General features: G+C 45.4%; 1 protein-coding gene across 1 annotated transcript in view; it reads right to left on the reverse strand.

Annotated features, from left to right (window-relative positions):
* Positions 1-26,683, reverse strand: part of FLACC1 (flagellum associated containing coiled-coil domains 1) — a 31,117-nt gene extending 4,434 nt beyond the window's left edge. Inside the window, exons 1-14 of the mRNA XM_073306416.2 lie at positions 23,967-26,683; positions 23,196-23,270; positions 22,331-22,388; positions 19,333-19,469; positions 18,147-18,167; positions 14,682-14,775; positions 13,616-13,677; positions 11,753-11,850; positions 10,744-10,796; positions 9,093-9,192; positions 7,933-8,036; positions 7,266-7,328; positions 5,689-5,778; positions 1,599-1,708 (exon numbers count right to left, since the gene is read on the reverse strand). Of these exons, the coding sequence (XP_073162517.1) occupies positions 1,599-1,708; positions 5,689-5,778; positions 7,266-7,328; positions 7,933-8,036; positions 9,093-9,192; positions 10,744-10,796; positions 11,753-11,850; positions 13,616-13,677; positions 14,682-14,775; positions 18,147-18,167; positions 19,333-19,469; positions 22,331-22,388; positions 23,196-23,270; positions 23,967-24,319 (1,418 nt within the window). The 5' untranslated portion in view covers positions 24,320-26,683. The remainder of the gene's footprint in view (positions 1-1,598; positions 1,709-5,688; positions 5,779-7,265; positions 7,329-7,932; positions 8,037-9,092; positions 9,193-10,743; positions 10,797-11,752; positions 11,851-13,615; positions 13,678-14,681; positions 14,776-18,146; positions 18,168-19,332; positions 19,470-22,330; positions 22,389-23,195; positions 23,271-23,966) is intronic.
* Between the last annotated feature and the right edge of the window lie 23 nt (positions 26,684-26,706).

Below are 26,706 nucleotides of genomic sequence, written 5' to 3' on the forward strand. Positions count from 1 at the left end.
TATAGTTATGATCAGTTTACTGATAGATCTGGGGACAAACACTCACACAATAGGAAGCATGCTCAGCTCCCACACAGCCTCCACATGTGGTTTTCCTTTCCGAGACACAAGCGGAAGCTCTATTTCCATTGTAACTTAAGTCCTGATCTTTAGCAAACAATACATTAACATGCTTAAATCTTGGCCCAGCGGCACATTCATCTTGGTTATTGTGGAACTTGAGTGCCATGTTCCACAGTAAGTAATGAGAATGATCATTGATGAGTTAAAATGAAGCCACCAAACTGAACAGTGGAAGGCCAGCAATTCACAGCATCCTCTCCCTTTATCAATTCCAGTAAACTGGGACAGTGGTAGCGTCAAGAAGGGAACGGAGATTTAATGACCAAGAATGGGAAACAATTCCTCCCCTCCTTCCAAAAGAGAGACATTTTTTTCCTGTGTTAAAACCATCTTATCTATTAGAACGAGAAAATGTGTTTTAAATGCTCTAACCTTGTCATCTCCATTTGTTTTTTCTTTACACTTCACTCACCTTAGTGAAACCAGACTGGTTAGTTTCACTTCCTGCGCCTCCTATGCTGTAGGTGATCATTATTTTAAAGGACTGGGATACTTCTGATAGGGTTTGCATAATGGTGTCACATGAAAAAAGTGCACTCTTAAAAATGTGGCTGGCATGTGCCAGCCTCTGCCTCACTGATGTGCATATTGCTTGGAGGGGAGGATTTTTCCAGTAACACTGTGTCAGAATGGGTTTATTATGAAACACCGAACAAGTATAATTAACATTCTCTCTGTTGAGAGCTCAGATATGTAGAAACTGTTCTTTTGCTCAAACACATTACCAAGAACAGACTGCCCTGTGGAAACCGAGCACATTCTGCTCCATAATCTTGTGTCTTCAACATTTTGTTGTTATAAACAAACCAAATATTTGATTGATTAAATAAAAACTGGGACATTTTCAGGTGTCCTGAATGAAGTTCCTGTGACAACATTATGTAAAAAAATATTTGAGCTAGTCCTCGTGAAACTGGGACAGTCAGTCACCTCCTTTAGGCTGCTACAAGGCTACAGGGTTGCAGATGTAATGCTGCACAGAGACAGGACAATGTGGACTAAATTGTCACTCACTGTCCTCACAGAATGGGCTGTCTATCCGTATGGCTCAGCTACTGAGCTGGCCTGCCTTGAAGGTCCTAGAGACCCATGAGGGGGAAATAAAGGCAGCCCTACTCACTAAAATGAAGAAGACAGAAGCTGAACTGCATGCAGCTGCACTGATTGCAAAGCCCATGTTCTGGAAGCTGACAGGCTGTCTAAGCTTCTTGTGGGGCTTTTCTAAGGCACCAAAGTTTGAGCAGGGGGAATGCATATACCATCTGGGCAGCGCAGCTCTGTTGAAACTGCTTGGCAGATGGCACTTGCATGAGAATGTTTGGATATAAAATCAGCTGTTACTGCGAATGAAAGAACTGACGAAGCCTCATAGTGTAAGAAAGAATGATTAAAAAGAGTGAACTAGTAAATGCTCACATAGGTGGGTGCTGCTAGTTGAAGCTATCTGGGCTGAAGTACGTAGAATTCGTTCCTACCTCAGAACGGCATTTTCCTCCGTCAAGGAAGTGATATTGAGCTGGTGTTTTAATTCAACTGCCGAGATTTTCTGTTGAATGTTTTTCTCCAGTTCCATCAGGTTGCTTTTCTGGGGGGAAAAGGAGCACCAGATAGTAATTCACTTGCTGTACCCAGGCAGGATCAGTTGTTTTACACAATGGCAGGACACAAGACAGCAGGGATGACTGAGAAACACAGAAATCAGTCTGGACCAGTCTAAGCAGGCAAAGACCTTCCACTCCACGCTTCCTCAAAATCAATTGTTCTGCTATAGGAACAGCCCAAGCTCGATGTTAGAATGGTCAAATGCTCCCAGGTTTGAAGTAGCCCAAGGTCTATCCTGGGTTAGACAGCACAAACAAGTATGAAAGGTGGGCCATGGTGGTGCAGCATCAGAGCGCAATAGAAAGACTCATTACTAACAGGGAGTGGGATCCCAGGTAGCCAGTCATAAAAGGCTGACATGCCAACACGGTATATTCAGTCACACTTGGTTTTAATTTCCCATTTGCTTCTATAGTGAGCACCACAGTAATCTCTCTACAAACAGAATGCCACTGGTTAATGTTCTTGTAGCAGGATGTACCCTACTTATAACTAACCAGAGAGCAATAATCAGAGCATCCCTACAGTTAAAAGTCTGTTAGCATATCCTTGGTACAGCTACTCTGCACTGGTTATACAGAAAATCCATCACAAACACAGAGCGGGGAAGGGAATCCCCTCATCTTTCTCAGACATATAACTGAACGGGTCATGCAGCCAACTGGCATTTGTATTGTAACAAATCCTTGGTCCTCTAGTAATTTCATTGGCAATGTGCTGAATGCTATGGTGTCTAGAAACTTCTTGGCAACTGTGATGGTAGAACTCACCTCCTCTTGCATCAAAAGCATAGGCTCCTACCAGGTGAGCTACAGAAGTAGTCAGCCAGCTATTACTTGTGTGTAGGACCTACAGCATACAGCAGAACAGTTCCCCCAGTAATTTGTTATAATATTATTAGTGCAAATTCTGTTCTGTGCACTGAGAGGACAACCCCCCGCTCCAAAGTCTGAATCCAGCAGCAGATATTAATAATGTCAAAGAAATGCACAGAAACAATCCAGCAGAAAATTGCCTTTAGAAGCCCACCTCTTCCACTTCCACATGGCCACTAATTCTGGATGTCTCGATTTGTGAGGGGTCAAAGTGAGATTCTAGAAGTTGCACCCAACACACACATCCCCCTTCCTCCTCAGCACAGGGGAAAATCTTGCACACTGGGTGACAGGCCTCATTTTGCCGTGGAATTCCCAACCAGTGTCAAAAAGGATTCCTTCAGAACAGAGAAACTCCAGGGCCTGGGGCTCACTGGCCTATACCCTCCTGCCTCTGCACGCAGCCTGCAAATATCCTGATGACACTCATTAACTCCCCAAACAGGTTCCCCTCCCATAACACCTCCTGCTGGATCCCCTATAGCAGGCTCCTAATTCGTGACTCTCCACATGGATCCTACCGAAAGTCTGTCTCAACACCATCCTGTGCCTCACCCAACACCCTCCTTAACTCCTGCCCCCAACCAAGCATCCCCTTGTCCTCCAGACCCCAACACTATTCCCCTTAGCGCTTATTGAGAAAAAAGGAAATTGGCCGACAACAAGGTTTGGATGGTAACAGTTGAAGTATGTAAGTGCTTGTCTAAAAGCTATGGATCAGTACACACTTCAATGACCTCACCCCAATCACTGTAAGGCGTGGATCTTCCCACCAAAGGTTAACTGTACAGTTCTGACCCCAACCTTAACACACCACTCATGAGCACATAGCCATGTGCTGGAATGCTGTTTGTGCAACACCTAAACAACCTGACATTTGCTCCTCCTCCAATAAACCAAAATTCAGAGACAACCTTATCCAGACTCAAGAAACTGCTTCTAGCACAACAAAGTGCAATTCTGCTCTGAAAAGTGAATGGAGATGATAAGCGAGGGAAGCAAGGGCATTGTTACAATAATTCCCAGACCAAAGGTGCTAATTTTAAAAGGTAAAATACAGCACGTATAACAGCGTCAAAAGTAACTAAAAGTGACCCATGAGCCTAAATCCCCTTTTCAAAAGAGATGTAGGCACTTGGGAGCCCAAGTCTCATTGAAACTCAGTGATGTTTAGGCTCCTTAGTACCTAAACTGGTTTGGCAAATGGTACCCATGTTTTAACTGCCAGCCCTGCAAACACCCCCTTGACCAGAGAGACTGCTTTCAAGTCAAATCAGGGCCCCCGTGACACCTAAGCAAAGTGACGGCCATCAGTCTATGCTCTCAGCGACACCTGACTAACCCTATTGCCGTCAAGGGGACTGCACAGCTGCTAATATTTAAAAGGAGTTAAGAAGTCTGAAGGGAACCCAGCTCTCTCCCTCAGAGCCGTGTTGGTTCTACAGTATTAACAGGATGAAAAAGCAGCAACGCTATTACTAAAGTCAGCAGATCTGACTGAGCAGCAGGAAGCAGATCTAGGGAGGAGGAAGGTGTCATTGTTACATGGGTTCTTTTCAAAGCAAAACTGCATTTTAAGGGCTTGATTTAAATGCATACAGTCAAAGGAATTCAGGGTAAGTCTGAAAACCTGTTTCTTCACCCTGCCCTTTGTATGCCAATATTTCAGATGTCTGCAAACCTCAACTGATCTTTAGATATTGTCTGTGCTACAATACACATGAGCCATGTGGTTCTATCTTCACTTGGACTGTCCTGGTACTTAGGTCAGAGCTGTATCAGGATTTCAGTGGGCTAAGTACAGAATCATCCTGTTCTCCCTACAGGGGAGCAAGATGCTCTAGTTACAGAGCCATCCAGCTCAGCACAGAGACAGAAAACCCTGCAGCGAGACTTGCCATAGCATTGCTCACCACAGCATGTGCCCCTCTTACTCCTTAGCCATCTGTTTTTGTCCTCTTTTAATTCTGGAAGCTAACCGTCACCTCCAAGCGTAGATTGACTGTATTCCAAGAACAGACAGCATGCTACAAGCAGAGATCACAGCCAACCCCTCATCCCCACCTATCCGCACCAGTGCAGGCATATTCCCAACCTCACACACACCCCTCTCCGGGTGACCAACTGCCATCAAGACACTAGCTGCTGGCACATGGTCCAGGTCAGGAGCAAATTCCCAGGTCAGGATACTGGCATTGTTCAGTAGATGGAACTGTACAGTGAAGTGTTAGATGCACTGTCAATAATCTCCCTTTCTTAGCAGCCAAAGTACAGCCTGCCTTTGGAGGGACGGGAAGGGAAGAAAAAAGATATTTTATGCTACATGTCAACCGCATTTGGAAGCCGGAGAACAGCCGCAGCACTTGGTATCCAAGGAGCCCCATGTGCCATAAAGAAGGGAATGTAGCTGTTCAAGAGAGCCCACAGGAATGAACAGGAGACCCGTTTTCCGTACTCATAAATAAGGCTACGATTTAGTCACAGAGGTCGCGAAATCCGTAACTTCCAGTGACCTCCATGACTTCAGTCTGCAGTGGTCAGGGGCTGCAGGGTCCCCCGCCTTCAGCAGGGGCAGGCAGCTGCGGGGTACCCTGAGCACCTCTGGCAGCCCTGGAGCTCCCAGCTGCCATGGGCGCCTCTGGCAGCCCCCAAACCCCCGCCGGCAGAGGACCCCTGAGTCTCTGGCCACTGGTGGCAGCGGAGGACTCCCAAGTTCCCGGTGGCATGGAACCCCTGCAGCTCCCAGCCTGCCGCCAACGGGGGTACCCCGCAGCTCCTGGCCAACATGGGAAGCTGGGGTACCCCGCGGCTCCCGGCCTCCATGGGCAGTAGGGGATCCCCAGAGCTGCAGGTGCCAGGGGTACCCTACAGCCCCCAGTTGCTGCAGGCAGCTCCTAGCCCCCACGCAGCTGGTGTGTGGACCTTCAGATCCCCATTTTGTCAGGCATATTTTTAGTAAAAGTCACAGACAGGTCACAGCTTCCGTGAATTTTTCTTTTTTGCCCGCAACCTGTCAGTGACTTTTACTAAAAATATCCATGACAAAATCTTAGCCTTACCCATAATGACCTCACACACGCTCTCCCACCTCTTTCTGAAGCTCCCCGCGAGTGTTCTGCATTGTTGCGGTGAGAGCCTGGAGAATTTGGTCCTTCTCCCTCAGATCGGCTTCCAGAGACTTGATTGGATAAAACACAGACACATTCACTTGGATAAAATGGGCTCCTCTCTCTCTAGCCCAATGTACTCTTCAGCCCCCATCAGCCTTTCCCAGTCATTGCTATCCCTCCCCAATACCTGTGAAACTGTCTGCACCACATGTGGGAGAGGCTTGGCCTGAACAGAAGCACGGATGTGCCATTGCCCTGGTTTTCACGATGCTTTTATAAGCTGGATTTATTCCTATTGGTAGGGGCCAACTAGTTACCTACGCTGTCCTTGTACTTAATTGGGATAGATGAGAGATAAGCATAAACTCTCCACATATGGATTTGGTTTACCTAGAGGCCTCTCAAAATAATCTGCCACCTTAGGCAAAACTTCAGCGTTCCACACCCCTCCTACTCCTGAGAACTTTCTCATGGTTAGGTGGTTATGGGAGAAGGGCAGAGGCCAGCACCAGCTCGCAGTGCCACTCACTCAGGCTTAGCCTAACCACCCCTCCATCATGGGGGGGAGGGGAAAAGGGAGTGCAGCTGGGCCAAATGTGAGTGAGTGGCACTGCAATCAAGCAGCTGGGGTTGTTACACTGCTCAGGTTTGGCCAGGCCACCCCTGTTGCCCTAGGCAGAATCTGCGGGCCTAGGGAGCTGTCCAGTTTGCCCGCAGCTAGAGCAGTCCCTAGATTTACCCCTTCACACACAATGGTGCAAGGGCTACAAGTTATAGAGCAGCCGTGTGTGAAGTGCGAGCCGCTCCTAGAGGAGAGCAGACATAACCACTCCCCCCTTGAGGGGAGGTGTCTACACTTGGAGTGGTGGGTGTGATTCGAGGAGTTATACTCACACGAGATCAATCGGAGCTAGCACACTAAAACATAGTGTAGCTGTGTGGGGATGGGCTAACCACCCTGAGAATGTGCCTAGGATCTTGGATGGATTCATATTCAGGGCAGCTGGCCCCGCCCACTGCCAGAGGCACACTATTTTTGGCATGCTAGCGCAATGAGCGCTAGCCTGGGTAGGTCTCTTCGTGAGCTGGGACTCACCGTCCAGCTCCAAGTGTAGACGTTTCCCTGAGGAAGCCCAGAGCTCTGTTACAGTCAGAGATCGAGAGTGCACAGCCAGCAGAGGCCGCACTAACCCATTACAGCCTTCAGACACCCAGGCCCTGTGGTTCACTGGCCAGCCAGGCCAGTCTGCCCTTATTTGGGAAGTTTTTTATTTCAGGTGTTATAAAAGCACCAGGATTACATCAAGAACCCAGAATCAAGCTTCGTTTTCCAATGGAAATGACAATTAAATTCCCGGAGTGGCTCCTTCTCCTGTTACAGGACAGTGCACAAGAGGGGAGCTGGTCAGTTTGCACTATACCCTCCATAAGTTTCAATACCTCAGCTAAGTCCCATCCAGTTGACGGGGTGAGAGTGAACTGCTCAGAAAGCTAGACCGTTCCAAGTGACAGAGTTGCTCCAGTTACACTGCATTTCTTTTTTTGCCCTACTTGCCTCCTTGATGTTTTGCAACTCTTCTATTTTCTCCACATCTTTCTGGTGCTGTTCAATATGCTCCTGAAAAGGGGACACAGTTTGTGCATAGTTCATGGCACGTCTGGAACATTCCCAGGCTCGTCAGTGAGCAGCTGATTCCAACCCCTCACAATCCAACAGGCAAAACCGAAAGCACGCCCTTCCAGACAATAACTGCTAGGCAGAAATACAAGTGACTGGTGATTTGGAAGGTGTCTGACATGTCCCACGCTACTTAGGATCCCTGGGGTTTAACGGAATTATCCTGTGATTATAGTTCGTATCAAACCTGGCCCCATCTCTCCCTTTACTCAGAGCACTCAGGCCCTTGAGCCTTTGAGCAATAGGAGCCTTATAAATAGACATAAGAACGGCCATACTGGGTCAGACCAAAGATCCACCTAGCCCAGTACCCTGTCTTCCGACAGTGGCCAACCACCAGGTGCCCCAGAGGGAATGAATAGACCAGGTAATCATCAAGTGATCCATCCCGTTGCCCATTCCCAGCTTCTGGCAAACAGAGGCTTAGGGACACCATAGAAGCATGGATTTATAACAAACCTGCTACTATTTTACTGGCAATAAGAGTTCATGGGAACTGCTGCACCTCAACGTATAGCTTTATGCTTCCCCTCAGACTAGCTACCTCTCTTTCCTGCTGGTAGAGTTTATTCATCATGGAGTTCCCACCCTGAGATGATTTCTTTAGCTGCTCTCTCTCCATCTCAAATGTCTTCATCAATTCCTGTTCTGTGGAGAAAAAGACAGAGGTCTGAGGGCTTTTCCTAACCATCCATTTTAATTCTGTGTAAGAGGCACACAAATGTATGTGGCAACATGCATACGAGGTGTTTGACTCATTTCAGCTGCATTCAATATTTCTACCTACCAAGCACTATGGTATCTAAGCTAACAAATGACAGCATTGGGTGTGCCCCGAAGGAGAACGTTCACCTAGTCTCATCCCATTCCCGGGTTCTGAGACCACATACATACACATGCCCACACACTGGATCACTTTTCCAATCATCGTCTTTCTCCCTTCTCCTCCTCTTGCAGACTCTCTTCTTTGTGTGGTAACTTCGTAGCTGTCACTGCTGTGATGTAGCACAATGTACAACCAATGTACAGCCAGAACTATGTCCTTACCCCGGGGCACACTGCCTACAGAATGGGCTAGCAGGGACGAGATAAGTACATTGCTGAAGTGACAATATGGAGGAAGTGGCTCTGCTATTCTAAGCCCTTATTTATAGTCATTTATAAAAGGTTCTTTTGTTGCTGTTTGTTTAAAATCCCAGGAAGAGTTATCCTTGGTCAGAAGTGATTTTTTTGTAACCAGGGGTGGGACCAAAGGCCTCGAACATATAAAATCTTCAGGAACACTCATTGCTATCACAGATAAGCTACAATAACCAGAGCAGAAGGTATTCCTGGGTTCTTCTGCATCCACTGCATAATGGAGAGCAACCACTAACTCTATTGCAGTCAAACCTAGAAGAGTCAATAAAACGGACTGGGATAATCTGGGGAAAGTATTTACATCCTAGCAGTCAAAAAAGCAGATATCAAACAATTAAATGACTCAGAGGCAAATGTTGTACCTAAAACTACTTCCAACTCATTGATTTTAATTCACCACATTCAAAGCTGATGGTGTCCCTCTGAACAGAATGGATTGCCTAAGCTCGGGGGCAGACCCTCAGCTGGCATGAGTGGTCACAGCTCTATTTTGGAGCTATTACCATGTAATCAGCTGCAGCTCTGCCACCATCGATGTAAACCCAAGCGTCCTTTTTTACTCACTTTGCTTTAACAGTGCCTTCTCCCGCTCAGTCCTCTCACTCTTCTTCCATTCAGCCTGCCTTCTCAGCCACTTCTCCTCCATTTCATCAGAAACACTGTCCTACACACACACACAGAGACGGACAAACACGCATTTTCAGAAAATCTTCCAAAAACCCTGACGGCTCCTGAATCTCCCACATTGCCTCCAATTATGCTGTAAAAAGATAGTTAGCAACAATATAGCCATTTCCATCCACAGATCCCAAAGTCCTTTACCAGGGAGCTTTCACCCAGGCTAAAGGAGAAGAAGGAGGGAGATCTGATGAGGTTCAACAAGGACAAATGCAGAGTCCTGCACTTAGGATGGAAGAATCCAATGCACCACTACAGATTAGGGACTGAATGGCTAGGCAGTAGTTCTGTAGAAAAGGACCTAGGGGTTACAGTGGATGAGAAGCTGGATATGAGTTAACAGTGTGCCCTTGTTGCCAAGAAGGCCAATGGTATTTTAGGATGTATAAGTAGGGGCATTGCCAGCAGATCGAGGGACGTGATCGTTCCCCTCTATTCAACATTGGTGAGGCCTCTTCTGGAGTACTGTGTCCAGTTTTGGGCCCCACACTACAAGAAGGATGTGAAAAATTGGAAAGTGTCCAGTGGAGGGCAACAAAAATGATTAGGGGACTGGAACACATGACTTATGAGAAGAGGTTGAGGGAACTGGGATTGTTTAGTCTGCGGAAGAGAAGAATGAGGGGGGATTTGATAGCTGCTTTCAACTACCTGAAAGGGGGTTCCAAAGAGGATGGATCTAGACTGTTCTCAGTGGTAGCAGATGAAAGAACAAGGAGTAATGGTCTCAAGTTGCAGTGTGGGAGGTTTAGGTTGGATATTAGGAAAAACTTTTTCTCTAGGAAGGTGGTGAAACACTGGAATGCGTTACCTAGGGAGGTGGTGGAATCTCCTTCCTTTGAGGTTTTTAAGGTCAGGCTTGACAAAGGCCTGGCTGGGATGATTTAGGTGGGGATTGGTCCTGCTTTGAGCAGGGGGTTGGACTAGATGACCTCCTGAGGTCCCTTCCAACCCTGATATTCTATGATTCTATGATCCTTTGGGGGAACAGCCTCTGTGGCCACTGCACACCACTCTTCCTCCACAGGGGTGAGGGAGACACCTCCAGCTGCATCCAGCTGCTCCTGCTAGCAGTCACTCAAGTTATGCTGTGTGGTGCACAGGGTATGTCCCCCCCGGGTTTCTGATATCCTGCCCTCCTTACCCACAGTGGAACTGCAGTGAATCCAGCACATCAGGGACTCTGGGGGGATGAGGGGTGTGTGTGAATCTGGTGAGTGCACTCACTGCAGTCCCTTCCTATGAAACTAAGGGCTAGTCTACACTACAGCACTACATCGGTGCAGCTGCACCAATGCAACTGTGCCACTGTAGCGTGTCTGGTGAAGACGGGCTATGCCGACAGAAGAGCATCTCCCACCGACGGAGCACTGGTGTGGTCAGCGCTTAGGTCGACGTAACTTACGTTACGTCTGGAGGTGGCTTTTTCAGAGCCATGAGTGACGTCAACTTAAGCAGTAGTGTAGCCAAGACCTTAGCATTAGACTAACAGGACCTGATCCACTTTTGGAGATCACTTTCGTTGCTGAAATCTCACCTGGTACATTCGGAATGCATTCTTCAGATACCTGTATTCCTTCTGCATCACCTCTGAGCAACAAGAGAAGGACAAGATGTGTAGTTAATACAGCAATTTTAACACAATACAAGCCATGGGGAATTGCACTAAAATCCTGAATAGGTAACATGAAAGTGGGCTAGGCATCTCAGTCCAGACCCCACAAGACACATCTATGTCACAGTTTCTACCACATAGTATGGGACTAAGAATTAAGAAATTAATTTTTTTTTTTTTTTTTTTTTAAAGGAGGCTCAGAATTAGAAGGGGATTGAGGCTGTGTTGGGGCAGGTTGCATGGAATATCTGCTGGCCCTGCAGCTGGCCTGAAGACAACTCTGTCAGTGACTTTTCTGAGCACCAAAAGGCACCCAAAATTAAATAAATAAATAGCTGGGCTACACTCATTGATTTGAAAGATTTTTTTCATTTCTGTTTACAAAAAGTACCCAGCAAACCGCGGAACGTCTGGCTGGCCAACCAAGAAGTTTTCTGGGCAGCCTCCCCTGAAATCAATATCTGTTTGGAAACCTGAGCATTATTCAAGGCAATAGAAATCTGATGAGCTCAGGTGATCTCCAATTCCCTCCTGCTATTTTGGACTGAACTCTCTCAAGAACTGCATGAGACTTTGGCATAACAATCTCAACCACAGCTTTGATTCGGCCTCAGAACACAGACTCCAGTCTAAACCTAATCCAGATCCGAACTTGACTGCTGACTACCATTTATAATTCCAGCACAACACTAGCATTTAAAGGAATGGCACACTACCAGCCCCAAGCCAACTTCCTTCACAACTGTTCCTCTTCCCCAATTAGTACTGACAATCATGGCTCAGTACTAAAACATGGAGAGGCAAGGGAAGCTTCCAAAGGGAGTCTGTTGCTGTGAATATGCTAGAGAGGGAAAGAACCCAACAGGAGTTTCCAGCTCAGAGTAACCATGAAAACAACAGGGTTCCGATTTCCCAGAAAGCCTGTCCATACCCATTTTCTCTTGTGCAGAGGCCCTCTCAGTCCGCAGATCTTTCTTGCACTGCACTTGCAAGGCCTGGAGCTCTGCACAGTGAGCTTCTTGGAGTTCTCTGCGTGACCAACACACAAGCACATCAATGCAGATATCCACAGAGCACACTTTCCTTTTGTCCACCCACATGATCGTTTACAGTGATGGAATAATTACAGAAGGTGAATGGCCAGGTGAATGTAACTGTGTACATTATTTTCTTTTCTGTGTACTGCACATTTAAATTTCTAGGAATCTGTAAGAGGCAGCTAACATTTTGTGGTCAGTTCAGATGCAAAGTGCCAGAGGGGAGAGAGGCTGTGCTCACCCTGGAGACTTTACTTTTGTTCTTTCTTGTTTTGTTGTTTTCATGTGTTTTAAAATAAAGGTCAGCCAGGCTGAAAGTATATGGTTGCTCTTTGTGTGTGGAGAAAATATAACTTGGGGTGTAATTTCATAAGTGGAGGGGCCACAGATGTGTCATGCAGATCTTCCTAAACAAGTAGCCATTAGAAGCTTTAATGGCATCTCACACCATCATGTATTTTGTTTGTGCTGGGCATATCCCAGCTAGTCATTTATCTTATTTTATTTGCTCTGGGTCCTAGTTTTCGTCTTTCATTCTGCATTTCTCTCTCTTTAAAGTGCATTAGTTTCTAATGAGGTGATTGATATGAGCAGAATTTAGTGATGTTGTACAAGGGGCATCTAAAGTCAGTTTAGATATTAGTTTCAAATGTATATTTTCTGGTTTGTGAAGTAAGAGTTGACTGCACGTGGGGTTGCTGGAGGAAGTCAGGTGTTGCTAGACTTAGCCCATCACCCCACCTTCTCAATAACCTTTCCCAAGCTGACGAGTTCATTGCGGATCATTGTTACTACAGTAAGGAGGAACCTTATAAAAACGTAGATTGATGGTTTCCCACTCAGACTTCATAGTTGGGTATAGTAGGGAGATAGTACTGGGCCAAAAGGTTCTGTTAGCCATCTGAGAGTCCAGCGGGGGTGGAGGGGGAGCACAAAATTGTGCCACATTGGCTCTATTCTTTCTTCTTCAAGAGCACGCTGATGGGTCCTGGGTGACAGTTAGCCGTAGAGAGCGGCACAGCTCAGATTTGTCACCACTCATTGAACAAGTATGCAAGACCCCTCCAGAAAGGTACATCGTGCTGTGAGCTTGGATGCCAACAATGTGCGGATGGCACCTAGCACCTCATCAGCTGAAGACAGCATGGTGCCCTAAGCTCTGGACAAAGTAGGGACATGAAAGAAATGTTGATGTCCCCAACACAAAGTGAAGTCAAGATTAGGCTGGTCAGCAAAGGAAAACACTGAGACACTGGCAGACACACTGCCATGCCCTCCCATTACTCCAAGAAAGTGCCCAGCTTCAGATCTCACAAGAACAGCTGTTCATGTCACATTTTCGCCTATGGATGATGGAAATAGCATGAGAGAATAAAATCTCACAATATCTTCACCAGCCATGGTACAAAATCTAAGTACTAATGGCCTCATGATACCGTTGCTCCCATGGTATCCAGGATTGGAAAGTGAGTCTAATTCTAGCCTGGACTCAAAGCCACTGGATCTGGATGCCCCAAATCAGACTCCCCAAAATTTAAATGTCAGCATTTTTTCCCATTCCCAATAATAATTATGGTATAGAGATCATAGTGAGTCAATCCCAAACTTGGCTCATTTTGTAGAAGACATACTGCCATGTTGTCTCTTATTCTGAACATCCAAAACCACACAAGATGTAAAATCTTGTAGAGACAACTGTGGTATCCAGCGTTCAGTTCACATATGTGCTTTCTCCTTGCATAGCGCAGCAGTCGTACCTGATCTTATTTTCATGCTCCTGTTGCATTTCATTGCATTTTTCTTCCATATCCTTCTCCAACTTGAAAGGAAAGGAGACAAGTTTTTAATAAGGTGCAAATGTACTTACCCTGCCATTTGTTTGAGGGAAAACATCTGCTAATGACATAACTCCAGTCAGGTTACTACAAATCCTGTCCACAGCAGGCTCAGAACTGTGATAGCTACAATTCCGATCCCAGTACAGAAAAGGTGTTATTTTTGTTCATTTTCCCCTTGACAAACATGCTGTTTAACTGTTTTCCATCCTAGGCTGGTTATGCAGAGATCTCTTCATTACCCAAGCCATGGCTCTTTTTCCAGTCACCAATCGCAATCAGAGCAAATGTTTCTAAATCTCAAACCGCAGGGAAGTCGTTCCAGGTGGGCGTTTCAAAAGCGCTGAACTCACGTGGGAGCATAAGTCTCAGTGACTTTCAAGTGACTTAGGTGGTTTTAAAAATGCTGCCCTCCATGAAGCTACTGTTTGGCTGTAAAGGAATGCACATTTATGGCACATAAATAATTAGCCAAGTGCCCCGCCTGCCCGTTCTCTGCACTAACCGCTAGACAACACTGCCTCCTGCAGGCACGTGGACACCCAGCAATCTGGGTGCACTTTAGCCAGTCAGGTTTCAGAGTAACAGCCGTGTTAGTCTGTATTCGCAAAAAGAAAAGGAGTACTTGTGGCACCTTAGAGACTAACCAATTTATTTGAGCATGAGCTTTCGTGAGCTACAGCTCACTTCATCGGATGCATACCGTGGAAACTGCAGCAGACTTTATATACACACAGAGAATTCTCTGTGTGTATATAAAGTCTGCTGCAGTTTCCACGGTATGCATGCTCAAATAAATTGGTTAGTCTCTAAGGTGCCACAAGTACTCCTTTTCTTTTAGCCAGTCAGTCACTAATAATGGCACTGAAAGGATCCAGGCAATGCTGTGTGGTCTAGTCAGTCCTTTCCCTGTAGCCTCTTTCAGACAGTGTGACTTCATGGAGCACTTTCTGAGAAGAAGGGAGAGATGACAACCGGGTGGACTCACCAGTTTGCGGGAGGCCTGATGATCTCTGCGCAGTTGCTCCATCATGTCTGTCAGCTCAGCAATCTGTTCCTCTAAGTCAGTAATAATATCCTCCCTACAATGATACACCATCTCTCTGTCATGCCCTGGGCCCATTGCTGGGACAATCTTGTTGTTCGAATAGGAGCAGTGGTGGAAATAGAAATAATATCACTACTGGAATTCATCATCTGGGGCCGGTGTCAGCCCCTTCACTGCTTCTCCCACTCGAGCCGGCAGGGCGGCAGAATGGGTGTGTAATCTCCCCGCAGCCTGTTTTACCACTGGGGCTGAGGAAATGTTTATCAGTGGTTTACCCACTCATTAGGGACGCCGCCCCCTTCCCTTTGGGGTCTTTTGGCCCAGCAACCTACTTTCCAGTGCAGCTCCTTTTCCTGCTCCCTTCAGCAGCAACAAGGCCACCAGAGGAAAATAAGGTCACAGAATAAAACAAGCTTTGACATCCTGCCCACATGGAGGCACCTCACCCCATCTGGCACAATGAGAAGGGAGGGAGTCTAGCTGCACAGAGGGAAGGAGGAGGAGAGGGTCAGCGGCTGCAAACAGAGACTGACCATCACTGGTCAGAATGTGGGACATCTTTGTGGAGAGTTGGTGCATTTGGGTCTCTGATTTATTCCAGCGGTGTGTTCTGGCGAATTTTACAATCCCAACTCTGAAAGTGACCACCCCAGACACTGAAAGGTTGGTTAACAGCAATCAAAGCACCCTTTGTATCATTCCCTGTCTCTAAGGTTGCCAATACGGATTGGACATATTCCTGGAGGTTTCATCACATGACAATCTTTCATTAAAGATTCATCTTTAATTCCTGGAGACTTCAGGTCAATCCTGGAGTGATGGCAACCCTACCTGTCTCCTAAGTATTACAGCTCTCATCAGCAGAAAGAAAGGGGATTTCTCAACATGGTAGCATGAGATTTAAAATTGAATGGATGGTATTTCCTCTCCAAAAGGCAGGTCAACCTAATTGCCTTCTATGACAAGATAACTGGCTCTGTGGATGAGGGGAAAGCAGTGGATGTGTTATTCTTTGACTTTAGCAAAGCTTTCGACACTGTCTCCCACAGTATTCTTGCCAGCAAGTTAAAGAAGTATTGGCTGGATGAATGGACTATAAGGTGGATAGAAAACTGGCTAGATCATCAGGCTCAACGGGTAATGATCAATGGCTCTATGTCTAGTTGGCAGCCGGTATCAAGTGAAGTGCCCCAAGGGTCAGTCCTGGGGCCGGTTTTGTTCAATATCTTTATTAATGATCTGGAGGATGGCGTGGATTGCATCCTCAGCAAGTTTGCAGATGGCACTAAACTGGGATGAGTGGTAGATATGCTGGAAGGTAGGGATAGGATACAGAGTGACCTAGACAAATTAGAGGATTGGGCCAAAAGAAATCTGATGTGGTTCAACAAACAGAGTTAGGTCAATGTAAACTGCCTTATGTTGACCCAACTCTGTAATGTAGACCAGGGCTCAGTCAACCTAGCTACATTGCTTGGGGTATGAAAAAATTCACACCTGAAAGACATAGTTAAGTTAACCTGAGCCACAGTATAGACAGCACTAGATCTACGAAAGAACTCTTCCATTATCTTAGCTACTGCCTCTCCAAGACAAGTGCAGAGTCCTGCACTTAGGATGGAAGCATCCCATGCACCGCTACAGACTAGGGACCAAGCAGCTAGGCAGCAGTTCTGCAGAAAAGGACCTAGGGGTTACAGTGGACGAGAAGTTGGATATGAGTCAACAGTGTGCCCTTGTTGCCAAGAAAGATAACGGCATTTTGGGATGTATAAGTAGGAGCATTGCCAGCAGATCGAGGGACATGATCATTCCCCTCTATTCAGCATTGGTGAGGCCTCACCTGGAGCATTGTGTCCAGTTTTGGGCCCCACACTACCAGAAGGATGTGAAAAAATTGGAAAATGTCCAGCAGAGGGCAACAAAAATGATTAGGGGACTGGAACACATGACTTATGAGGAGAAGCTGAGGGAACTGGGATTGTTTAGTCTGCGGAAGAGAAGAATGAGGAAGGAAGAATGATAGCTGCTTTCAGCTACCGGAAAGGGGGTTCCAAGGAGGATGGATCTAGACTGTTCTCAGTGGTACCAGATGACAGAACAAGGAGTAATGGTCTCAAGTTGCAGTGGGGGAAGTTTAGGTTGGATATTAGGAAAAACTTTTTCACGGGGTGGGTGGTGAAACACTGGAATGCATTACCTAGGGAGGTGGTGGAATCTCCTTCCTTAGGAGTTTTTAAGGTCAGGCTTGACAAAGTCCTGGCTGGGATGATTTAGCTGGGGATTGGACCTGCTTTGAGCAAGGGGTTGGACTAGATGACCTCCTGAGGTCCCTTCCAACCCTGATATTCTCTGATTCTTGTAGTGAGAGTCTTTGAATCTTCTTACTGGTGCTCAGGACTTCTAGATAAATTTCACTTTCATTGGGGCAACTTTTTCCATCCACTACTGAAGCTTCCCTGTGACCCTATTTGGTCATCCTCTCTCTTTTACAGCATCCTGAAGGCTTCATGCCTTAACTACCGCCTTTCTGTCCAAAGGGGACCAAGCAGGACTCCCCCTGGAGACCATCAATGCTGCTGCGTAATCAGCTGGAAGGACCATTGTTGAGCAACACGTGATGTGCTCCTCCCAAGGGACTAAACATGCTGCCTCTTAGCCTGTTAGAGCTAAAAGAATGAAAACTGGGTCCCAGACCACAGATGGGCTTTTACTGAACACTTCACTTTGCTTCGCTCTAGTATCTTCCCAATGGCAGCTAGATACCAGATTCAAGGTCACAAGAGCACTCCAAACAGAGAAAGCAAACAGAGGGACGAGCACATTTAAAGAAAAAGATCAAACTTAATGACCAAATTATGTTAAACATTAAAACAGAATAATTTGAAATGTTAATGGGCTGCAACATTTGCACAAGTACTAGCATCTGATAGGCCCAGAACACAACATTCAAATCCAAATCACAAAAAGTTAAGGGGTATTTGGCTCCAGATTTTGGGTATCCCCATCTTCTCATCAGAGTGTATTTCATGTCCCAGTAGTTTCCAAACCGTATTCAGTCACTATAAATGTCTACTGACTGAACAAGATCTGAATATACATACTATTTTCTTACTTTAATATCTGCTTTCCTTACAGGAGATCTACATTTAGACTCAGTTTCCAGCCCTCAACACAAAACAAGCAATGGGACAACAGTGTTCCATCTCCAGGGTGGAAGGAGGTGAAGCAGACACTTTGTATATAACAGCACATCTTGCTGTCACCAGTTAACCAAGAAACAGCATTCAGGGTAATGAATGAAACCAGATTCCTGCGGGTGGTGAGGAGGAGGAGGTTAAAAATGTACAGAAAGTTCAGTTTTTGATTTTGACCCAAAAACCCCACAAAACAAGCCATACTCACGTCTCAAGTTTCACTGGGCTTCTGCAAAGAGAGTGAAAGATTAAATGCACATCAAACTTCTGCAGGTTGAGTTAGAGCAGATGACATGAGTTTGTTGCAAAGCAAAAAACATGACTGCATCTAAGAGGCGGCTCATTATTGAGTGTTCTCTGAAGTTTGTTCCTTAGCAACTCCTCCCATAATGCAGGATACTATACAGCATCCAAAAACCTATAATGGTTTTACATTGACTTTTCAGCCTCAACACCCATACATGGCCCCCTTGGTCGTAGGTGCTAAAAAACAGACAGTGAAGTGGATGGGAGTGCTTGGTGAGAAGGCCAGATACAGGCATTTCAAGGCAAGTCAGAAACAAAGCATTTATTTGTCTTATATTTTGCCTGAAATCAGAAAGCTATGAACACATTCTGTGCAGATGCACCAAAGTTACACTTTCTTCAGCTAGCACTGTGGTATAGAAATTGCCTCTTCTAAAAGTTGAGATCTGATCTCTTACTAGTTCTTCAGTTTGGACCTGAATGATCCTCTCACACCAACCTGGGGCTCTCCCATTTTCTTACTGTTCTGTGTGCCTTAGAAACACTCCATCATTAAAAAAATGTTATTTTTGTTACAGAAATAAAACTCCCCTCATTAAAATAAATGCTATTTTAGTAGCATCCCTCACTTTGGCTCCTTATCCCCCATTTAGGCCTTTGGAAGGCAGAGCACTATGGCTGAGACTGTACAACTGATTCTAAAATTGCAGTAACACTATCAGATTACAGAGCACACCTCTCTCTTCTACCTTTGTGACAACCCTGGGAGTGCCATGTGCAGAACAATGAACAGAACCCAAAACTCTCGCAAACCAGAAACCCAGAGAGAAGCTTGATTCTGCTCTCACATCTATGAAGTCAGTGGAATCGCTCCCAAGTTACTTAAATTAGAGAAGAATCAGACTCTTCATCTCTCTCTTAACGCACACCAGGTGTTTACCTTGGGGCAGATTCTAATCTCACATCAGCTTTACACTCAGTTGGGCTAGACAAATGCCCCTTGTCTATGCAGTATGCGCTCATGAGGGTCATGTCCCCTCTTGCAAGCTCTCACAGGTTCCTCACACACTATTATTTTGGTGGGGGGAACAAGACTATTTTAAGATTCAACCACTTTTCTTCCCATTTAACAGATTTTCTAAGATTACCTGGGAACAAAGGGAGGGGCCGGTTCTTCAGTAGTTCTTTTTCTTTCAAAAAATTCCTCCCCTAGTGTGACGGAGAGATGTTCTTTACTCCGAGTCAAGGTATAACCAGGTGAGATTTCTATGAACTCCCCTGAAGTCTGGGGCCAAAAGAGAAGATATTCAGCTCAGGAAACCCAGTGTCTGGAACCCTAAACCCATTAAAGGGCTCTCTCTCTCTCACTCTGAAACTGTCAGGAGTGTTTTCTACAGTATTCCCCGTATAAGCAGAAAGGAAAAATGGGATTCCCCACCCAAGGACCCTTCCCCAAAATCAATCAGATCTGCGCCATTATAGAATCAGATCTGTGCCATGATATGGCTTTTGTGTTTTATGGTTGGCCCATGGGTAAAGAGCAGCCCATACATTTCTGCAACAGGGCCTCCAGCTGCCTTCATAGCACCAGAGCAAGACAGAATATCACATCCTGGGTCCAGCATTCGCCACGCACAGCATCTCTGCACCCAAGATCCAGGCAGCTACAATTTGCTTAATTTTGTTGCTGACCTGGTGTCCACAGCAGGCTCCCAGAGTTGAGGGCAGGAAGTGAAGAATACCTTATCCAGATTAACTGCAGGGGGAAGTCGAGCAGAATTCTAATGAGCCAAGTTGAAGTATGTTCAGGATTAGAGGGCTTGACACCCCAGCTCTTGCAAATGCCACGGGATCTTTAAGAGCTACAGGCAGTGAAGGTCTGTTTCCCCCTGAACATTGGCAAAGCATGCCCTAACACCATGCATGGTGGGGAAACACCTGCCAGATCACAAACATGAATGCAGGACATTATCCAAGATGAAATTCTTAGCGAAGAGACCAGGGAGACCCTTCATTCTGTCTGCTAAGGCCATGAATAGTTGGGTTAACGAACAAAACCATTCAGTCCTGTTTATGTACAAGGCCAATGCTCTCTAACATCTATGGAGTTCAGATATTGTTTCTCTTTATTAGCATGTGGTTTTGGGTAACACACAGGTAAGTAAATTGAATGGTTATTATGAAAATCAGATACCACTTTAGAAATAAATCTCCGATGAGGGTGCAAGTACCCCTTATCCTTAAGAAAGATTGCATTAGGTGGTTTGGATGTCAGAGCATGCAGTTCAGCCACCCGCTTGACCACAGTGATAGCTACCAGGAAAGCCACCATTAGGAACAGGTGCAGCAAGAAGCATGTTGTTAGAGGCTCAAACAGTGGGTCCATGGATCGATGTTACTAAAGGCTCAAACAGTGGGTCAACAAAACTGGGTTCAAGTCCCTGGGGAGACAGGGTCCCTTATTTGATGGGACAACCTTCACAAACCTGATTCTCATATCATTAGGAAACATAGCACAGTTACCCATATAGGGATGGAAAATGGATCTTGCTGCCAGGTGGACCTTGATACAAGAAATTGCTAACCCCTGATGTTTTAGGTGCAATAGATGGTCCAGGACATGCAGGATAGAGGACTATATTGGCAAGACCCCAGCCTGAAGAGTCCAGACAGAAAAACACCTCAATTTTGACAGGTAAGCAGTTCTGGTAGAGGGCTTTCTATTATTTAACAAGACATGGCACATTTACTTCAAGCAAGACTCTTTTCTAGCATTTAGCCATGAATCCTCGTGGCTGTTAAATGAAGGGCCCACAGGTTTGGGTAGAGCAGCTGTCCATGATCTTGGGAGATCAAGTGTGGGTTCAACAGGAGTGAAACTGGAGCTGCCACTGACAGATCCACTAGAGAGTGGAGAACCAGTGCCATCGAGGCCATGCTGAGGCTATTAATATAGGCTGGGTCTGGTACCACTCGATCTTTAGCATCATTCTGTGTAGGAGTGGGATTGGGGGAAAAACGTAATAGCCTGTTTTTCCAGGGCAGCAGGAAAGCGTCTGTGATGGAAGCAGGACTGCAGCCTTGTCGGGAGCAAAAGCACTTCCTGTTCCAAAAATGTCTATTTGTGGTGACTCTTAAATGATCTGCTTAGGTGGGCCACCAGCTCATTCTGCACCCCTGGAGGGTAAGAGGCTTCGAGTTTGATTGACTTGGCAATGCAAAAGTACCATAGGTGAACTGCTTCCTGACAAAACAGGGAAGAGTGAGCGCCCCGACTGCTAAAGTAAAACATCGCTGCATGTTGTCTGTGAAAACAAAGAGGCTCTTCCCCTTGACATGTGGTAGAGGAAGGCCTGACAGGTGATGTGGACAGTCCTTGGTTCTCTGGCTTTGATATGAAGAGAGATTCCTTGAGGGACACAAACTGAGTTCAGAGGGGGCCCAAATGAGCTGCCCACCCCAGGGCAGACAGGTCTGTCACCAGTCAGTGAAGGCTGAGGGCAGACAAAGGGAACACCGCCAGAAACACTGAGTGGGTCCGTCCACCAATCTAGCAAAGTTAGTACCCAAGAGGGCACAGAGTTCAGATGGTGGCGACTTAGTGAATAAACAGAGGCCAGCCATCTTTGAAGAGACCAAATACGAGCCTCCCCTAAACATTTCAAGAAGCGGCAGTTTGGGTTGCTCCTGGGCATCTGCCTAAGGCAAGAGATGCAGGGCTTAAAGCCCAATGACCAAGGCATCCTTCAGTACCAAGTAACAGGGGAAAAAAACAAAACAACTGGGGCCAAAAATGAAAACTCACACTAAGTACTAACACTAAGTCTAGAAAGCTATCTACAAATAATTTATAATGAACACACCAAGAGCACTTTCAAAGACAAGACAAACAATTCCAACGATCCTCACAGGTGCTAAGAAGGAACTGAGGGAACTCAGGGGTGGCTGGGCCCTTTATATCGGTGCAAGTGGTGCGAGGCAGCAGAGGGTGCTTGAGTTGCCCTGATGGGTAGCGCTGAGGGAAAAATTTCCGATGACTGTGCGAGGGGCCTGGGCACACCAAAAGTGGAAGGCACATGTGCAATCACTCGAAGAAGAAATTCTTGTTAGCATTCTACAGCAAATGATTCCACCTGTTCTACTCACATCAGGTAGTTCTCTGCTTCGCAGTCGATATCCATATTTTCTGTTGGGCAATATCCGTCTGCAAATGAAAAGCACCTCGTCAGAGAGTTTCAGATGAGTAGAGTTGCTTAGTGACTAAATTGCTCCACTTCAAACATCAGAGCCAGGCGCACTCAGTTAAACCCAGTTTTCGTGGGCTGCCAGGGTGGTGAGAACAAAGAAGTGCCCCTTTTTGTAGTGACGTGTGAGTAGAGCAATACTGAGCTTGCCAACCAGTTTCCCTGGGAGCTGCTTGTGATCTCTGTATGTTATTACTTACCTGCGGGACTCAGATTTTGTTGGTCACATACTGTATATGTATGTACAATAACACCAGCCACATTCACTGAGGTACTCTGTACTAGGCAGTTACCACCACTCAGCTCGGGTTGCCACCAGTCCAGTTTTCACCCAGACAGTCTGGTTTTTGGCTTATGTGTCTGGTAGGGTTGCCACCCATCCGGTTTTCACCTGGACAGTCTGGTTTTCAGCTTGTGTGTCCGGGTGCCATTTGACAAACCCTGATGTCAGTTTTTTTTTTCTAAATTGGTGACAACTCTAAGCAGAAGGAAGGAGGCAGTGCAGAAGAGTGGTGTCTGTAACATGCATTTGCTGGTGAGACTCCACACCACTGAGGCTTTAGTGCATCATGTGTAAATTACCATAACATCAATACCATTTAGTGATGTGAAGTCTTGGGACTGCTGCTAATAGGAGTTATCTGTTTTCTTCTGAACAGAGCAGCTCGTAAGGGAGAGTTAGCACCTGTACACACTGGAAAGCCATTTCATGTCACATACCACTCTTGAGCCCCCCACTCTTCTTCACAAAAAAGACAAATACTTACTTGGATGTGCTGGGAGGTTTTATAGCAAACAGGAAACTATTTTGGTTTTTCAAGATCATGCCTAGTGAGGACCACCTGGTTTAAAAATATAAATGGTATTCAGACATATTTATGGAACAGGAACAAACCAGATTTATAGAATCATGGCAATTCAGCCTTCTGAGAGCAGAAAACGATTATACCTCCTGGAAGCAGCAGCCTGTTAGCCAGCTTCTTTCAGATTGGGGACAGACTATATCCTTGCCACACCCCAGCACAAGGACAATGCCTTCACAATAAGATTGAATTGGTGTAATTTTGGGCAGACTTTGGCCCTGAATCTATACTCAGATGTTACAGCAAGTCTCCAGTTATTTGGTTTGGGTTATGGCCTCTTGGAATTCTGCTAAGATAAGCTGTAGTGGATCTAAACAGTAGCCTCTCAGTAATGCCCTCCCCTAGTCCCATCTCTTCCCTCTAGGCTTGAGGGAAGCATGACAGAAATGACATATACACAGCACCTGACACCAGCACTAAACTCATTACAATATAACTTGTGTAATATGCATTTGGAAAGGCATACATAACATAAAAGTGTAATACATTACTTGTATAAAAATCAGCATACACATGAGTTACCTGTAACTTTAAACACATCTCTTTATATGTATATATAACTTACAACACGCCCCGCCACTATTAATAGGGCCCAAATAAAAGATAAATGCAAGAAACTGGTGTTAAGCATTAGAAAAAATGGAATTCCCTCTTCCTCCAATGGCTTCTGCTTACCTGGCTTTCTGATTCGGTACGCCTGGCATGGTCTTAATTAGCCTTTTACCCTGCACGTTCCAAGGGTCCCAACAGGCACAGTACAAAAAGGGGGAATGAGACATGTCTGTATAGCAGGAACCCTGGCTGGGCAAAAGGCTGGAGATGAAACAAAGATATGAGGAGTCAGAAGCGTTTACTAGTCTTGGAATTTTTTTGTAAGTCAGAGAAAATATCACCTTCTTCTTATGGGAGACCAACACAGCCACAGTACACAGAAAGCCAGATTCAGCCCTTGGATGCATACATGGAACTCCCATTGAGTTCTGTAAGTTACACACATGTATCTGAGCACAGAATTCACTCTCACACATTAAGGGTTCCAAGTCTGATCTTTATCTTATACTCATATGCAAGCACAGGTATCTTTCCATTTCATGTACACCAACTATCTAACTCAGACAGTGATCCGCCCCAGACACACTGTGGACAGGGGAGGAATTTTGGAGATTTCACAAACAGCTGGCTACTTTCAAATGGTCATGGAGATTCATACTTTCATTTACAAGTAGGGCTGGGACAAATCCATCCTTTGGGGATCCAAAGAAAGATCAATGCAATTTTGGCCTGCATGGAGAGCTGTAACATCACTGACAAGGCAGGCAATCAACCTGCTGTATATGCCTGTGGTCCGACCACACCAGGATAACTGATCGCTAGTGTAACCATAGGTACCAAGGCTCTGGGTTGTCATGGTACCCAACCTAGTCTGACACAGTTCCTAGTAGCATGCCAGGTGCATCATGAGTAAGGCTCTAAAGACCCTAGCAACTGATGGGTTCCAGTTTGCACTCTCCATTTGCCTTCAACTCTGTGCTCTTCCCAAGCCCTCGGCATCCTGTCCCACTCTTCAAAACTGCCATGAAATTTTCTCTTCCTGGCCACCTACCATGCTCCACAGAACATGGGAAAAAACAGTAACAAATTTACCATAATACCCTCTGCTGACACCATCACTACTCAGCAGTGGAATCATCACACTAGAAAGAATTTAGAGGCACTTTAGAGAAGAACAATAATTAGGGGGGAATACAGGAAAGATTAAAGTAGCCTAGATTGAGCTAGGAGAGGGCTAAGGGGGGTGGATCATGGTAATAGCCTACAAGTATTGGAAGGGTGTAACCAGCAAGGGATTATTGTGTGTGCTAACAAGGGAGGTAGAACTAAGAGTAATGAGATCACATTTAGAAATGGAAAAAATTAAGTCAACTATTCAGGCAAAACTTCCTGTTTCCAAGGTGTATAAAGCTGAGAGATTGTCCCCGTCCCCCACTAATCTGCTGAAAAACCCTTAGAAAACCCAAAGCTGAACAGAGCCCACAACAAAGATAAATAAATTAGATCTCTTGAGTCCACAGTTCCAGGTGAAGTCAAATCAGGCCTGCTCTACTTATATATATAAAAAAAAAAAAAAAGGGTTATTTCTGGCAGGACATAACTTGAAATCTCTTTGGGGCCTCCAGGGAGCCCAGCCCTCAAGAAATTCATCTGAATGATCTATTGGATTTAACAGCTTTTTAAAAACATTTCTGGGTCTTAGCAGCAGTTTCAAGTTCTTTAGTTTCTACAACACAAAACCCGAGAGCAATGGAGTGTGTCCCCTTTGCAGATCTGAATCGCAAACAAAACAAGGGGAAAAAAACTTTACATTTTGTGTTACTCTCATACAGCAGCTGGCTTTATTCTTTGGGTCCAGACGTTTCCAGAGACTGGAACCCGCGGAAGTTTATCAGAAAAAAGCAGCCCTTGTAGGTCCTGTTTCTTATCAGGATCTTTGCTTCTCCCAAGACAAGGGTAGTTTCCCTTGTCACCATGGAAACAGGAGAGTGCCACTTCATTGGCTACTAATATTCTTTCTATCTTAAAGAGAGAGTGCACAAAACCCTTTTGCCCAGGGAGTCCGTCTGAAATGATTTAAGCGTGCACAAGAAACTTGTGTGAGAAAAATAGGTGTACAGAGTGTAAGAAGCCCATTATTCCCAAGGAGGAAATCATGTTTTAAGGAGGAAAAAACTGGAGGAAGAACTGAAAGATGCTGGCTGATTTTCCATAAATATAGGGGAGGTTGTGCCATTCTTTCCCTCTTGGCTTCCTGCTAGAGTCATCCTAATGCTAAGAGTCCTTAATAGCCGTTGTGGGATTAAAGAAAAAGTATGCACAAGAGTTAATTATTGCATGTAATCTGACAAGGAGACATTCACATCTGGATATTCTTTTTTTAAAGGCAGATGTGAAATTCTTCGTTCTCAACAAAAAGGTTTTTCAAACAGCAAAGAAGATATACAATAAACACTTATCTAGATTTAACCATCACTAAATATAGATCTACTGTATTTTAGCAACATTTCATTTTTTTAAAAGCCAAATCTCCTTTTATAAGAGTACCCACCACCACCATACTCATATTTTTATATCTATCTATATCTATATCCACATGCATGGAACAAACCACAGTGCCACAAGTGTCATGTAAAACAGCACGTTTCTACATGTTTATTATCAAATTTACATTCCACTATGAAAAATTAAGTGCAAAAAGCAGATGAACAAAAAAAGTTCCCAGTTTCTCAAAAAATGTGCAACTATCCTATGCAGTGGCTAAATGGGTCTCAAACCCAAACCTTTGCTCCTTCCTATGCTGTTTGCTTTGCTGAAGTAGATTTTCTTCTGCTTAAAAAAACATATTCCATCTCACTGCCCA

This window comes from Lepidochelys kempii, chromosome 11 (genome assembly GCF_965140285.1).
Source record: "Lepidochelys kempii isolate rLepKem1 chromosome 11, rLepKem1.hap1, whole genome shotgun sequence".
Lineage (NCBI taxonomy): Eukaryota > Metazoa > Chordata > Testudines > Cheloniidae > Lepidochelys > Lepidochelys kempii.